At 35.3% G+C, this 17956-nt stretch overlaps 1 protein-coding gene across 2 annotated transcripts in view; it reads right to left on the bottom strand.

Moving 5' to 3' along the window:
* Positions 1-1414: 1414 nt before the first annotated feature.
* The window catches only part of LOC123500966 (juvenile hormone esterase-like), a 29097-nt gene continuing 12555 nt past the window's right edge, over positions 1415-17956 (bottom strand). The window contains exons 4-10 of one of the 2 annotated variants that reach the window (XM_045249520.1): positions 16399-16584; positions 14188-14384; positions 13278-13425; positions 12911-13083; positions 2142-2313; positions 1931-2060; positions 1415-1841 (exon numbers count right to left, since the gene is read on the bottom strand). In XM_045249520.1, coding sequence (XP_045105455.1) covers positions 1700-1841; positions 1931-2060; positions 2142-2313; positions 12911-13083; positions 13278-13425; positions 14188-14384; positions 16399-16584 — 1148 coding nt within the window. In that variant the 3' untranslated portion in view covers positions 1415-1699. Of the gene's footprint in view, positions 1842-1930; positions 2314-12910; positions 13084-13277; positions 13426-14187; positions 14385-16398; positions 16585-17956 lie in introns of both variants that reach the window. The other variant, XM_045249519.1, reaches the window with a different exon arrangement.

Here is a 17956-nt window from a genome sequence, read left to right as displayed (position 1 = left end):
AACTACATGCACCTAACAACACACACATCCATTCTTATTTGCAAAATTATAATAATGTATCCTACCCCAGCCTCGATCTCCCCTATTGTGAAGGGAATAGTCCGGGATCTTGAGGGGATTTGCGTGCACCCCCCCTTAGGATCCATCCTGGATGGTTTCATCTTCCTCAGAGATATCCTAAGAATCACTTTTGATATGTTCCCCGAAAAAAAGTTGGGATGCAATACTCATTTCCTAGCATATGCTCTGCCCTCATCATAGATGGCCTTACCTCAAATAACATTTGAGCCTAAATGCATTATGGTTTATATGGTTTAAAACATGAGGAATCAGAATATGACATTCAATTTATTGTAAATTAAACCCAAATTATCATAATCGCGTTTTTTTTCTTACGCAAATGGTGAAATTTTTGTGGAAGATAAAATTAACATTACGGTCACTAAAAAACAGTCACAGATATATATACAGTCATATGGTCTGTATTATTAGGAAATGTTGATATGGGACCTATGGATGGTCTTTAAAAATACCTGAAATGGTGCTAAATAATAATACAATTTTATTCAATTGTCCTTTCTGCACATTGTTTTGAAAAACTACAAGTTAAAAAATGTTTTCAGTGCATTTTTAGACCTCGAAAAAATATGCATATACACCAAAATTATGATTTTACGACATTCAGGAATAAAATTATGATATTATTTGGCTATATTTTAATAAAACACATCAAAAGTGATTCCTAGCTAGCCCCTGAAGAATGTTAGTCCACCCAATGAACACTAGGGGGTTGCTACTTGACACCGCTCTAGTTCATGGATTATTCCCGAGTCAGGCGGGCGTCCACGCATTTAACGTCTGTTACATAAATTACTCTAAATCCACTACGGTTTGTCCTAGAATATTGAGTGTGGTCTCATTTTTAAAGCTAATGAAATGCTATAAAATGTTCAATAAGGCAATATTTTTTATATCTGTGACTGTTTTTTTTTTTTTTGTGTGTGTGTGAACGTAAAGTTAATTTTATCTTCCACAAAAATTTCACCATTTGCGTAAGAAAAAACGCGATTATGATAATTTGAGTTTAATTTACAATAAATTGAATTTCATATTCTGATTCCTCATGTTTTAAACCATATAAAACCATGATGCATTTATGCTCAAATGTTATTTAGTTATGTAGGTAAGGCCATCTATGATTACATATGATGCGAGAATTTTAGCAGAGCATATGCTAGAAAATACAAGAAAATGGGTATTGCATTCCAACTTTTTTTCGGGGAACATATCAAAAGTAATTCTTAGGATATCTCTGAAGAAGATGAAACCATCCAGGATGGATCCTGGGGGGCGTGCACGCAACCCCCACCACCTAAATCCCGGACTAGAACTATAAAAGGGTCCAGGTCGGACTGTTCTTCTCTTATCGAGCTTAACTTTAATAAAATGTCTTGACATCCTCCTCAACTTTTCCTTCATTAATTTCTACAACATTAATGATCTTAGATCTAATTTTTCATTTGTGCCACACCACCTCTTCCTTACTAGACCTCATTTTCCTTTTCTCACTGAAATTCAGGTATCTGAGAGACGACGAATAGACAAATAAAAATGTCTGAGACAGAAATTGGAATCTAAATACAAGGAAGGAGTTAAAAAAAAGTTATTTGTAAATAAATATGATAAAAGTCTGCTTTGCCTATACTTGCTTAGCTTGCATTACCTTTCGCACTGCGTCGTTCTCCATCATAATAGGTGAAGGCAAAAGGACCAGGAACTTTTGTTCTTCTTTGCTAATCGCCTCCCACGTAAAACCAAGTGATGAATCAGGCGTTGGATTCCTGTAACCATAGAAAAAAATGGCATATATAGTCCTGAAAATGATATTTTGTTGTTGTACTGAAATCATTATGAACTGAACATGTATTACCCTGTGGCAGCAAAATTGGTCCAAAGTTTGATGAAAACTTCTCTCATGGCTAAGTCTGCTGGGTGTGTCAGTGGCTTCCAGTCGGGAGCACCAGGAAACATATAAAACATTTCGTCTGAGTGAGACACCCCTGAATGATAGAAAAGATCATTAGATATTTGGGAATACATAAACCAAATTAGTTCAGCTGATATCATGTAAACAAACTCACAGTTAGGTTCGACCGATATATTATAGTTGTCTAAAACTGAATGTTGGCCACGGTAACTGAACAAGTAACAATATGTGCGCGCTTGCAAGTCTTTCTTTTCCTTCGTTGAGACCGATGAATGCAGAATTGCAGATGTCAGTTGAGGAGCTGCGAAGATACGATCCGTCACCATCTGTTAAATATTGATGCATCATTAATCAATATTAGGAAGCTATCACCATTTCCATTCACCTTTCCCTGGTAATATATTCCCATATATCCATGTCATCATGTCTATCTTCTATTTTTCCATCACAAAATGAATAGAATATATGACTCAACTAGAAAACCCCTTTTGAAAATTGTAATATCCAAGTATATACGCAAATATATTTCATAGTTGCTTGGTTATCAAATAATTTACGATTATTAAGATGAGTATGGCATTTTTTCTAATAAATTAAAAGGCATTATTGATTCGTCTTCTTCAGATTTAATATTGTATCTAAGATGTTAATTAAGCCATATCTCTGTAAACCTTCATTTACATATATCATCACATACATAGCGCAACAACTATTCTTAAAATCAAACAGGTCTCCCATATAGTTAAAGGTATAAGTGACAAATTTCAGAATGTTTAACCTACTTCAGCCTTAATTCTGCTCATAAGTAGTCAATAGGAACAGTATATTATATACTTTCTTGCAGGCCTATAAAATCGAAGGCTATAGCAAATTTTCCTTTATTCGTATTTGTATACTTTTTTATTTAATGTATTGCTTTCAGATCTTCATCAAGTAGTTAATATATATGTTGAGTAAATGGTGGCGGCTTTTCGGAATTATTTAGTTTAATTTTGAGGCTGAATCTATAGGCAGTGTGTGTTGATGAGACGTAAAGCTTTTGATTCCACCCTATGTAATCAGTGTGAGTGGATTCCCCCTAAACATGCGAAGAGTACTCCGTACAAGACTTGTACAGAGTTAGCAGTGGGAGGGATAAGAAAAAAATTGGCAAAGACGCCTCAGAAGGCTTAATTTCATAGAAGCTGTTTTAGCAAGAGATGAGATGTGAAGTTTCCAGTTAAGATTATGAGTAAAGGACAGACCAAGGATATTCAGTGTAGAAGAGAGAGACAGTTAAGTGTTTATTAAAGAAGAGGGGATAGTTGTCTGGATGGTTGTTTCGATGTGATAGATGGAGGTATTAAATTTTTGAGGTATAAGTTTTCTCTGCGCCCCAATCAGAAATCAGGCATTCTGTACCGTCCTTGCGTGATTTATTGACTTCCTGAAGTGTTGATTGTCTTTGAAAGTGGTATCATAAGCGTAGGAGTGGATAAGGCAAGAAGTTTGGTCTAGAAGATCATGAACGAATAATAAAAAGAGAATGGGTGACAGGACAGAACCCTGAGGAACTTCACTATCAATAAATTTAAAAGAAGAACAGTGGCCGTCTACCACGGCTGGAAGAGAACAGTCGGAAAGGAAACTTGAGATAAAGTTGCAGAGAGAAGGATAGAAACAGTAGGAGGGCAGTTCTGAAATCAGAGGTTTGTGCCGGACTCTATCAAAAGCCTTTGATATGTCTAAGAGTGCGTTTACACCAAGTGAATTGAATTGATTCAGTTCATGAAGAATCAACATGATTCAAGATTCGTATTAATTCGCCACGTTAGTTTCAATGTAACCGTTTACACCAGGTGAATCGAGTAAATTCAAATCATGCCTATTCATGGCGATTCAGAATCAATGATTGGTTTTGGACCCATTTTTTTCGTCAGTCAAGGCGATTCAGCACCATGCTAGTAAGAGAATAACGTTCTACATATGATCCTAGATGACGTGATACAGATACACATCGATCCCTTTTTCAAGGCTTTACTCAACAAAAATAATAGTTGCACAGCCTGTAACCACAAAGAATTTCATGAACCATACAGGATATTTCAAAGATATATATATATATATATATATATATATATATATATATATATATATATATATATATATATATATATATATATATATATAGTACAGTACATAAAACATGTATTCTCAAACCCAAACCAACACGTTAACAATACACACCTCAGCCACCGCTCCATCAGTGAGAATGACACACCCTCGTCAAAAAGGAGCGGCGTCTGTTCCGGAACGAGATCCAAACAAAGGTTTACAGAAATTCGAAATTATATAAAAACAATCTTTTACGCAGATATTTAACTACAATGAAATACCACACTAGTGATCCTCTGAGCTGTGTACCATAGCTAGAAGGGAATGTTGTAGCCTACGAATTACTAGACAGTATTATTCTGCGCATTTTAAAAACAAATGACAACAAAAAAGTGTAAGGTGTATCATCTACCTTTGTATAACATAATCGCCAGTCATCAAGGCACCATCCAGATTGGGGGAAGGATGTAAACTTCCTTATATTACCCCCTGTGCCTCTGATTTCGTTCACGAAATCATACGTATGATACGTCACAAAGTAAAAGTTAATATGACAAAATAATAGAATTAACATATCCTCCATATACCGTTAAGCCTATGAAAAGAGTATATGTGATAATATGGTATCCATTGATGCGGCCATTTCTTCCATAGTGAATGTATGTATTAGTGGATCATTCTGTCTTGCAAGTCGAAAACTCCACCTGGCGGGACAAAGTTTTCCCTCAAAGTGTCACGAACTGATATGGCCTCTGCTGTAGGCTTAATACATCTTGTTGGTGACAGGCTCCACCAACATCTTAAATTATTTTGTGGTTATCCCAAAGAAATCCCAAAACCTCTCCGGATTATTGACCAAATCTGGGAACAAATGTCCGAAGTTCTAAAATTCAGGTCCTCTTGAATTAATTGCATGCACCCATATTCGTTGCCGACGCCTACGCCTAGATTTCCTCAGCTACTGTAACTCTGCTATTTCTGCAAAACCTAATACGTCCATACTTCCCGAAGGCTGGCTTGGTTGCCTTGGTACTGAATCATCCGAATGATGTGAATTAGCCGATTGGATTAATGCAGATTCAAAATGACTCGATTCAAATGATTCTTCATGAATTGAATTGATTCGATTCGCTTAGCATAATCGCAGCCTAACTCGACAGCAAAAGTTTCACCGAAATCTCTAAAAGAGGATGACCAAGACTCAGTAAGGAAAGCCAGAAGATTAGCAGTAGAGCAACCATGACGGAAGCCATACTGGCGATCAGAAAGAAGATTATGAATCTTCTTACTGAGGATAGATTAAAAAAACTTTAGACAAGCAAGAGATCAAAGCTATAGGACGGTAGTTTGAGGGATTAGAACGGTCACCCTTTTTAGGAAGTGGCTGAATGTAAGCAAACTTAATGTAAGCAAGAAAGAAAGTCAGAAGTCGACAGACATGGTTGAAAGGCAAAGTGCAAGCACGGAAGCACAGTTTTTTGAGAAAAACAGGAGGGACCGCATCAGGTCCATAAGCCTTCCGAGAGCTTAGGCCAGCAAGGGCATGGAAAACATCATTATAAAGAACTTTGATTGAAGGCATTAAATAGTCAGAGGGAGGTGGAAAGGAAAAAGACAGGCCCACATTCATCCACGGTGGAATTGTTAGCAAAGGTTTGAGAGAAGAGTTCAGCTTTAGATAGAGGTCTGAGATGTCAGTGGTGCCATCAGGATGAAATTAAGGACGGAAAGATGAAGAAATAAAATTACTGGATATGTTTTTGGCCAGAAGTCTCAAAGGGAGTTGCAGTTTGAAAGATTTTGACATTTGACTTGGCATGATTCTGGGCAGAAATATTAAGTGCATGAGATTCAGGAGATGGAAGGCTAAGTACCTATTGTGGGCAACCTCTCTATCATGGATAACACGAGAACAGGCTACATTAAACCAAGGTTTAGTAGGTTTAGGTTAAGATATAGGGTGAGGAATGTACGCCTCCATGCACGGAAACAGTAATCATTCCAGGGAAAATCAGCATAATACCTCCTCAGGTCACCCCCAACTGGGAGACACAAAACGCCTGAGGCACCACCGCTTTGGGGGATCCTGAGGAGGAACTGGAGAAATGGGGCAAGATACAGAAATGAGATTGTGATCAGAGGAGCTCAACTTTGAGGTGTTACTTAACATATGTTACAGTTGTGGTGAATATGAAGAAGTTTATAAGTGTTATGTTGATATTATGATGCATCAGTTGTGAAGTTGACACTTATGAATTCAAAGAAGTTTTAGATTTATGTTGATTGGTATTGATGCTGTGTTTACGAAGATTAGCTGAAACATTTTGGAAAACATTGGTTGAACTTGTGTTGGCATTATCACAGAAATTGTCGATAAATGGCGTACTTAATTTTAGATTAATTAAAATCAGAAAATTCAAACAGAGTATGCTACATTACCTACTATAAAGATTAAGCCTTCATAATAGTGCAACTGCAACTGGGAAGGAACCGAAACTGGTGGCAATGATGGGATGATAATTGCAATTGCAATCTTTGTAAGAATATAGTTGTGCGCGACAAAAAAATACTAAATACATTGGATGTCACGTATGTTAGTGGATGTTATATAGTAAACATTGAGAATGATTTTGTTGATATCAGTGATCGAGTTGTAGATGAAATATATAGTGCATAAATCATGTCATCGCTCAGCATTGATTATGTCATTTGTTTAGTGGTTTAAAAGTTAAAGTTTTCTACATGTCACTATGATATTCAGTTTCTGGATAGATGTGTAATTCCTGTGCACTAAAGATGCGCTTGGGTGGACATATGGGCCCTATTATAAGTACAGTAAAAGCCCTCTTATCCGGCATCAACGGGACCGCCGACATGCCGGATACCAGAAGTTGCACAACACGCTTCCTCTTTTCTACAACTTTAGGCATGATGAAGGCGTCAGGCGATAAACAGTGCACACGTGGGACTGAGTCACTGAGTGAACACAGTGCATTGGGCCGCGGGTGGCGCGAAGCAGTGCGCCCTGGTGGCGAGGGGACAAAGTATGCCTCGCGCGGGAATTTTAAACGATTTTATGAGTACACATGGATTTTTTATTGATTTTAAGGCTCGGGGAAAAATGTGCCGGATACTTGAAGTTGCCGGATAAGAGGGATTTTACTGTACCACTATAAATAAATTTACGCTAATCGGTGAAAGCTGAACAGCACTTTTCATACTCTTGAAGTATACAGGCGCAAATACACAATAACACAGAAAAAAAGGAAAAAAAAAAAAAAAAATAAAAATATATATATATATATATATATATATATATATATATATATATATATATATATATATATATATATATATATATATATACACACACACACACACACACACACAAGAGGGATTGAGCTATGGGACGTAGAGGGCACTTACTTGTCATCTGGATAAAATCCACCCACCATATATATATATATATATATATATATATATATATATATATATATATATATATATATATATATATATTGTGGTGGTGGATTTTATCCAGGTGACAAGTGAGTGCCTTCTACGTCCCATAGCTCAATCCCTCTTGTGTTTCTGCTGTTTTTGTCTCCCTTTCTGTACTTTCTTGGGCAGTGAGGGTTTTTACCCTCAGGGATATCAGTGTCACTGCCCAAGGCTGACCTAGCTGGTTGGGGTGGAGCTAGCAACCGCTCCCTGTGAAAAAAAAGTCCACTGCCTCTACCAGAAACAAAGGTAGAGATCGGGATCGAGGCTCTAGGCGCGGGCAAGCCTCTTGCCACGATCCCGATCTGGTTCTGCTGGGGTTTCTGACCGTGCAAACTCCTCGGGTGACAAGGCACTAGATGGGACTTGTCTACCAGTATGAAGGATGCAGTGAAAACCTTGCGAAATCCCCTTGTCTTGAGAGGGACAGAAGGTTACCCTCACCCTGTTTTTTTTTTAACTTTATGGGTGCTGGTGGGGTTGCAGACGTGGCGCCTGCCTATTGGACCATTCCTGGGGTAAACCTTCGGAGGGTTCTACGTGTAGACTCTGAGGATCCTCATCTATCAGACGAGCTCAGTAGGCTTAGGGTGGATGGTGTGGGACTCTCTGAGACAAGGAGGCTTGGCAGTGGCGAGGCCAGTAGCAAGAGTTTTACTTTGTATTGGTCTTGCATGAGCAACGGTCACCATGTCAAGGAGGTAGCCATAGGCATCTCAAGTAGACTGCAGCTGTCCATTGTAGAGGTTACTCCAGTTCATGAGCGTATAATGCGACCAAGTCTTGTTGCAGTATACGCTCCTAACGAGGTGTGTGAAACTGATGAGGAGACATTCTATGCCAAACTCGACAGTGTCCCTGTCGTGATGCACTCATTGTCTTGGGCAACTTTAATCCTGTCACTAGCACTGAGAGAGCCGAGTTATGTGTTGGTCTTCATGGTTCTGGTGCCAGGAATGACAACAGATCTAGAAGGTTGAGAATATCAAGTTTCTGGTATCATAGATCAGCTCTGCACCGCTGGACTTGCTAACAGCAATGCTGGAAGGGTATCAAAGAAGATCGACCATATCCTTGTTAATACTCGTTTCAAGATCCTTCAGAACTGCAGGGTTTTTCGGAGTGCAAGAAGGAAAGGTAGAAGTTGATAGACAAAGTTGAAAGAGTTTGGCCAGGCAAGGTGTAAGCACTGAAGCATAGTTTAAGAGAACAATAGGTGCCATCAAGGAGGGAAAGATGAAGAAGTAAAGTTATTGGAGATATTTTTGGCTAGATGCCTTAAATCTCGATGGAAGTTTGAGTTTGAAAGATTTTGAAATTTTCTATTTATGAAGGAGTGTTTGGCAAGTTAAGACATATTTAGTATGATTGCGGGCAAAAATATAAAGTGCGTGAGATTCAGGAGTTGGAAGGCTCAAGTACCTTTTGTGGGCAACCGCTCTATCATGTATAGCACGAGAACAGGCTATGTTAATCCATGGTTTAGAAGGTTTAGGTTGAAAAAAAGAATGAGGAACGTACGTCTCCACGCCAAACACTACCGCCTCTGTTATGCGTTCAGCACAAAGAGATGGGTCTCTGACACGGAAACAGTATTCATTCCAGGAAAAATCAGCATAATACCTCCTCAGGTACCCCCAACTGGCAGAGGCAAAATACCAGAGGCACCTCCGCTTTGGGGGATCCTGAGGAGGGATTGGAGAAATAGGACAAGATACAGAAATGAGATTGTTATCGGAGGAGCCCAACGGAGATGATTGGATGAGAGCATAAGGAGAAGGAAGAGATCAAGAATGTTGGTTGTATCTCTAAGACGGTCAGGAATACGAGTAGGGCATTGCACCAGTTGCTATAGATCATCGAGGATAGCAAAGTTGAAGGCTAGTTCACTATGATGGTCAGTGAAGGGAGAGGAAAGCCAAAACTGGTCGTGGACATTGAAATATCCAAGAATGGAAATCTCTGTGAAAGGGTAGAAGGACAGAATGTTCTCCACTTTGGAAGTTAGATAGTCAATGAATTTACTATAGCCAGAGGAGTTAAGCGAGCGATAGAAGGCAAAAATGAATTGAATTTAGTTAGAGAAAGCCAAATGGTGGAAAACTCGAAAGATTCGAAAGCGTGAGCACGAGAGCAAGTTTAGTCGTTGCTTGCGCACATAGACGCAACATCCAGCTTTGGAACGAAAATGAGAATAGAGGAAATAAGAGGGAACAGTTGCCTCAGAAAGCTGTGTTTCGATAAGGAAAAGAAGATGAAGTATAGTGGAGTAGAGTTGGTGTTCCACAGGTTGAAAATTATATCTGAGACCGCGAATGTTGCAGAAATTAATGTAGGAAAAGTTGAGGAGGTGTCATATATATATATATATATATATATATATATATATATATATATATATATATATATATATATATATATATATATATATATATATATATATATATATATATATATATATATATATATATATATATATATATATATATATATATATATATATATATATATATATATATATATATATATATATATATATATATATATATATATATATATATATATATATATATATATATATATATATATATATATATATATATATATATATATATATATATATATATATATATATATATATATATATATATATATATATATATATATATATATATATATATATATATATATATATATATATATATATATATATATATATATATATATATATATATATATATATATATATATATATATATATATATATATATATATATATATATATATATATATATATATATATATATATATATATATATATATATATATATATATACATATAGGGTGGAATCGAAAGTTCTTCGTCTCATCAACTCCCCTCCTCTGACTAACTGTCTTCAGTCTCTTTCTCACCGCCGAAATGTTGCATCCGTTTCTATATTTTATCGCTATTTTCATGGTAACTGTTCTACTGATCTTGCTAACTGCATGCCTCCCATCCTCCTGCGGCCACGCTGCACAAGGCTTTCTTCTTCCTGTCATCCCTATTCTGTCCAACTCTCTAATGCAAGAGTTAACCATTACGTTCAATCATTCATCCCTTTCACTGGTAAACTCTGGAACTCCCTCCCTGCATCTGTATTTCCAAATTCCTACAACTTGTCATCTTTTTAAGAGGAGGTATCGCGGCATTTCCTCCCTAATTCTGGCTGACGGTTTTGGCACTTTTGTACTCTTTGGTGAGCCAGCGCTCAAGTGGGCTTTTTCTAACTTTCTTTTTTGCCCTTGGCTGGCCCTCTTTCCTATGTATAAAAAAAAAAAAAAATATATATATATATATATATATATATATATATATATATATATATATATATATATATATATATATATATATATATATATATATATATATATATATATATATATATATATATATATATATATATATATATATATATATCCACACATACTTGGGTAGTAGACCATTTAATATGCATGCTTTATTTAAGTCAACAGTAAACTCTGCATTATTCTCTTCATAAATATATAAATATTTATATATATATATATATATATATATATATATATATATATATATATATATATATATATATATATATATATATATTTTATTATTTTTTATTTTTATTTTTATTTATTTATTTTTTTTTTCCGCTCTAGTGTGCGGTCTTCCTGATGCAAATGCTGCCCGTCTATCTGTGTAGACGTCTTTCGGCCTAGTCGGCCATCTTTATTAGAGGTGAGTTTTCTTGTAGGGTTTGCCTTCTCGGGAGCTTAAGAGGGAATGAGTTGAAGGTCTGAGGCGGCCTTTTTAAAAGCCTTCCTGTGCTCACGCGGTGGAGTGCGGAGCTGTTAGCCAATCAGCGAGCTGTTCTGCAGTCGATATCTCTGAAAGAAGTGATGTATGTGTCTGTTGCTGGATGTTGATTGATGGCTTCAGGGTGTGGATTAGCACCGCCTCCGTCATCTTCAGTCTCTTGATGTTGTTATCTGTTGACAGGATAGTGGTGTTGTCATCCATATGTTTCCTCTTTAGGATGAGCCCGTGTTCACTGATATAGTGTCTTCTTATAGTGCCGTCTGTTAGGTGTGCTTTTATCCTCCTGGAAAGTGTTGTAGTAGTGACGCCGATGTATCTAGTGTTGAGGCGACTACAGTCACCAAAAGTACATATATGCTGATACACGACGTTCACCGCTTGCAGGGGACTCGTTTCAGTAAGGCAGCTGAGCTGCTTTTCATAATAAGATCGGCGGTTTTCCTCGATTTGTTGTAAATGGCGAGGTCGAGCTTGGTGTCGGAGCTTGTGGGCTTGACGTGGTTTTAAATGATGTTTTTCAATGCCTTCTCATCTTCCTTGTGTGCTATAGACATGGTATTGTTGTAGTATAGATTGATCTTTGGCGTGTCTTGCTGTTGTGATGGAGGACTCATGAAGGTGTCTAGTCGCCTTTTGATCACATCGTCCTCTTCTTGTTGGGGGTATCTGTTGTTGGCGAGGAGCCTGGCAACTAACTCTCTTGAGCTCGGTGTTCGTGGCTGATTACTCTGCGGCGATATCTCTTGTGGTATTCGCTTGTTCCGTTGAGGCAGAAACCGAGGTTAGTGGACTTCACATGCACTTCTCTTGAGAAGGAAGTGTCCTCGCGGTGCACCAGGGCATCTAGGAAAGGTAGTTTCTTGTTCTCTTTCATTTCGTGGGTGAGGTTTAGACAGGAGCCCATATTGAATTTCGTTATCAGCGTGTTGATGTGATCGATGTTGTTGACGCTGATGAAGGTGTCGTCAACGTATCTCGTGTAGAGTTTTGGTTTAATATCATGGTGTATTGAGAATACACTTTCTTCAATAAAGCCCATATAGAAATTAGCAAAGAGGACTCGGAGCAGTGATCCCATGGCCATGCCGTCTCGCTGTACGTACATCTTGCCATCTGGTCCGTAGAAAGGGGCTTCTTTAAGCTAGACCGAAAGACGTCTAGAGAGATGGACCTGCAGCACCTACAGCTGGAAGATCGTACATTGCTGCTAAAAAATAGAAAAGACTATTTATAAAGAGAATAATGCAAAGTCTACTTTTGACTTCAATACAACATGCATATTAGATGGCCTATTACCCAAGTATACGTACAGTCGCTAGGCCAACAACATACGGGTAACACTCCAAGACAGGCTCACCTATCTCTAAAACGAGCTCAGAAAGAAAGAAGAGAACAGATAAGTTACATAACAATAAATGTTCTTGTGATGCAATGCAGCACTCCTAATGGACAGTGTCAATTCAATATGGACATGTTCCTGTACATACCTGAATAAAGTTTGCTGTCGGTTCTAGTTTACGTCCTCCCATGTAGTACTCATAGACCCATTGAGTCAATTGCATTGAATTACTAGTTTCTTCGGTATAATCCAGCGTGTACGGCGCAATCTCATTGAAGTTATGGGTGAAGTTCACATCTTGATGTGTGGCTCGTATGACCGCTGTCATATATATATATATATATATATATATATATATATATATATATATATATATATATATATATATATATATATATGAACACACACACACACACATACACACGTGTATTTCAAGCATAGCAGTATATTTGTCAATAATATCTAAGTATTTCACTATAGTTGATAATCAATTTAGTGATTATTGAATTTCTTACCAAGGAGTTCTGCTCCATCCTCACTCGCGTATCCAGAAATTAAATCTATTTTGTTGTTTTGCTCCAACTTTACCAGCTCCTCAGGACAATCTGGTAGTAAGTCGCCGTCAACACGAGGTCCCAACAGAATTGGTAACCCGAATGAGTTCTGAAATAAATGTGAGTCGGTGAAATAAAAATAAATAGATAAATAAAAAAAAAAAAAATAAATAAAAAAAAAAAAAAAAATATATATATATATATATATATATATATATATATATATATATATATATATATATATATATATATATATATATATATATATATATATATATATATATATATATATATATATATATATATATATATATATATATATATATATATATATATATATATATATATATATATATATATATATATATATATATATATATATATATATATATATATATATATATATATATATATATATATATATATATATATATATATATATATATATATATATATATATATATATATATATATATATATATATATATATATATATATATATATATATATATATATATATATATATATATATATATATATATATATATATATATATATATATATATATATATATATATATATATATATATATATATATATATATATATATATATATATATATATATATATATATATATATATATATATATATATATATATATATATTTTTTTTTATTATTCACCGACTCACATTTATTTCAGAACACATTCCAGTTACCAATATATATATATATATATATATATATATATATATATATATATATATATATATATATATATATATATATATGTATAATTAAATCATAGGAAAACTTTGTCATTATGCACAAATCTACTGTCAACTAATTACTATATACTGTAACTAACTCACCATTATTTTTGGAAGAGTGTTTACCAATTCGTCACTATTCACCCCTCGGAGGCACTCAATCATTTCATAGGATGAGTTTTCATGATTCTCACATCCGACATGCTTGGCTACCTGAATAGCTGTTTTTTTGTAGTTTGAGCCCAGTGCCCAAGATGAAAGTGCACTTCCAGACTGAAGAATAACTCTACCAAACAAACCTGTTTGGAGGCATCATAAAGGACATGTCAGTCCTTACATTAATGTATTGAGATTTTTTTTTGTGTGTGTGTAATTCACCTCGGTCGTCTGCTGGTCACCCAGCCAGTTTTCCCCATTACGGAGCGAACTCAGAGCTCATAAACCGATCTTCGGGTAGGACTGAGACCACAACACACTCCACACACCGAGAAAGCGAGGTCACAACCCCTCGAGTTACATCCCGTACCTATTTACTGCTAGGTGAACAGGGGCTACACATTAAGAGGCTTGCCCATTTGCCTCGCCGCCTCCGGGATTCGAACCCGGACCCTCTCGAGTGTGAGTCGAGCGTGCTAACCACTACACTACGCGGTGTGTGTGTGTGTATATATATATATATATATATATATATATATATATATATATATATATATATATATATATATATATATATATTCACCAATAAGAAATACTACCAAGCTAAACTAAACAACAATCAAGGAAACCCGAAATCTCACTGAATTTAATTAACTCCATGCTTGGTAGAATCCCAGAACATTGTAATTAAATATTCCAAATAAAATTACCTTGCCAGGAAATAGATTTGCAAAAAGTAGGTTCAATGATCATTTTCTAAATTTTGCTAATACATATCATAACGATGACAGTAAACAACATAAACAGCATTTACTTATTTCTCCTATTTAGTGTTTTTTTTTATCACCGTAAATAAAATAGAGGTGGAAAACCATTTAAAAACATTTAAACCCATAGCTTCGGAGAAACCTAATGTCCATCCAAACATTTTAAAGAATATAACCACATGTATTGCCAGCCCATTAACATATGTTATTAATCTTTCATTTCAAAAAGGAATACTTCCAGGCAAATTGAAAATCGCTAAAGTAACTCGCATACACAAATCTGGCAGTAAAAAATTAAATTTCAAATTATTACGTAATTTCAGTGTTACCGGCTTTTAGCAAAATCATTGAATGAATAATATCCAACAGACTTTTTTCTTGAAGCAGATATCCTTTAAAGTACCAGCCAACACGGATTCCAAAGAAATAGATCAATAGTATCAGCAGTACTGCAGTTTGTCAGCATTATATATCAATGCCTAGATAAAAGCTAGTTATTGCATGAATGTTTATAAACCTATCGAAGTCATTTGGTACTCAAACTACCAAATACTGCTTGACAAGCCGGAAAATTTTTATGTTTGGGGAATGCCACTAAAGTTATATAAAGATTATTTAAGTAATAAATAGATCACAGTCTGTATTTTGTAGCTTCACTCATTCACAGCACAAACGTTTCAGAAAATGAATACCACAATGGTCAATATCGGGTTCTATCCTTGAATCTTTTTACGATGTATAGGAACGATATGCTACTAGCAAGCTCTAACCCCTAAATTTGTTATATATGTAGATGACACCAATATGTTATTATCAGAGAAAAATATAAATTCCTTACACACAAACCTAAATACAGAACTTGATTTAGTAAATACGTGGAGAAAGACTAACTAAAACTACATATATGTTTTTTTTTTATTAATTCGTTAAATTATGATATGCCACTTCTAACAATAGGCAATGAAATAATTCAACGAGTAGTCTTGATATTGTTAATAATTTTTGTATTTAAAATTCTATAGCAATAAAATACTGAACTTGAACACACACACACACACACACACACACACACACACACACACACACACACACACACACACACACACACACATACACACTTGTTAATATTCGATGTTTTGTATTTTCACGACAAAGTAAACCATAAAAAGACAAACATTTTAATATCTTATCTTATGATATGAGGTGAAGCAAATTTCATGGTCTATATGAATGTGTAAACATCCTTTTCATTGAAACAAATAAAGACAAAAAATCGTCAGTATTTTTTTTTTTAATAAACCATGAAATTTATATAATGCTCAATTTTTTTTTTTTTTTACATGTAATTATCTGTTAGCATGGCAAAATAAGGATTGATTCTGCTAATTACCTTCAGACTTTGGAGACAGGCTGAGGAGATGGGCAGAACTGGCCCCAGCACTTTGACCAAAAATCGTGACTTTGTTAGGATCGCCTCCGAATTGTTTGATGTTTCTGGATACCCAGCGTAAAGCCAAGAGTTGATCCTTCAGTCCCAAATTTCCAGGTAGAACATCATCCTCCGTTGATAAGAATCCTGGAAAGATAAATTTAATCATAATCTACACGAAATGGTTAAGATATAACAGAAGATACATGCTTTCTCTTAGTTATTCCAATATCACCTATCAAACCATGATAATTGATACAGTAGTGGCAATAAAACTTTGAAATTATTTTTCATAAATTACTCATCCCAGTACAAGTCCATTTTGAAATTAATTTTCATAAATTACTCTTTCCAGTACTAGTCTATTTAATTAATATATAGGAAGTACTATTGTTTATTGAAATACACTCTATCCTACAATGTGTACCTTATTTCAATATAAAGCTATTTAAATCCAAGTGGCTGAATATGGGCTTTCAAAAATTTTACTGAATTTTCTTTTATTTCGTTTTGACTTACACTTTTCATGACACATCTTTGATGAATAATTGAGAAAAATAATAGTAGAAAAATAAATAATGAACAGTGAGCACAACATAAATACATCAAGTGAAGTTTTAAGTAAAGGCATTTTTCAGTAGTGGAATCGTCACCCTAACATTTCTGTAGCAAGATGAAACAGAAAGAAAACACCATATCTCGAGGTGAATCCCCTAAGAACCTTCTCATCTAACAATCAATTCGAGTAGCAACCACAGCAGTGGAGTTCACGAAAATATTCTATCTAGAATGAAATTGGATATTTTACCTCCTACAAAAAAAAAAAAAAAAATCACGCGGTTGCTTATGGCAAGATATCTGCTCTACACAATTTCGTCTCTTTCTAGAACAATCCAGTTCATTCAAGTAAATTTTCTCTTCCTTTTCATGTTATCCTTATTAACACCTTATTACACATTCATCATTCCTACCACGCATATTATTTTTATGCAGGAAGAGAAAACTTAGAACAACTGTAGTTTGAAAATTCACATCTATCCTCAGTCCAGTCTTCTGACACCTTGCCATGAGTACGACACACATTAAGTAACCTTGATTACCAAGTAATGATCTTTCAACCATGTTTCAAACACTATAATACATAATTGCAAACTCTTTTTTTTTTTTCTTTCTTTCTCGTACATTCTATCACTTAATTAATTGATATAATGTATATATCTCAGAATTCACTGATTTTTAACTGCGCCAGTTGCAGCAACCACGTCTCCATTATTACCCTCACAATTAACTAACCTTCTATATACTGACCCGGCATTATTTATAGACCTCTCTCTCTCTCTCTCTCTCTCTCTCTCTCTCTCTCTCTCTCTCTCTCTCTCTCTCTCTCTCTCTCTCTCTCTCTCTCTCTCTCTCTCTCTCTCTCTCTCTCTCTCTCTCTCTCTCTCTCTCTCTCTCTCTCTCTCTCTCTCTCTCTCTCTCTCTCTCTCTCTCTCTCTCTCTCTCTCTCTCTCTCTCTCTC

Source organism: Portunus trituberculatus, unplaced genomic scaffold (assembly GCF_017591435.1).
Source record: "Portunus trituberculatus isolate SZX2019 unplaced genomic scaffold, ASM1759143v1 PGA_scaffold_523__9_contigs__length_663829, whole genome shotgun sequence".
Taxonomy (NCBI): Eukaryota; Metazoa; Arthropoda; class Malacostraca; order Decapoda; family Portunidae; genus Portunus; species Portunus trituberculatus.
This window is presented reverse-complemented; position numbering and strand designations above follow the sequence as displayed.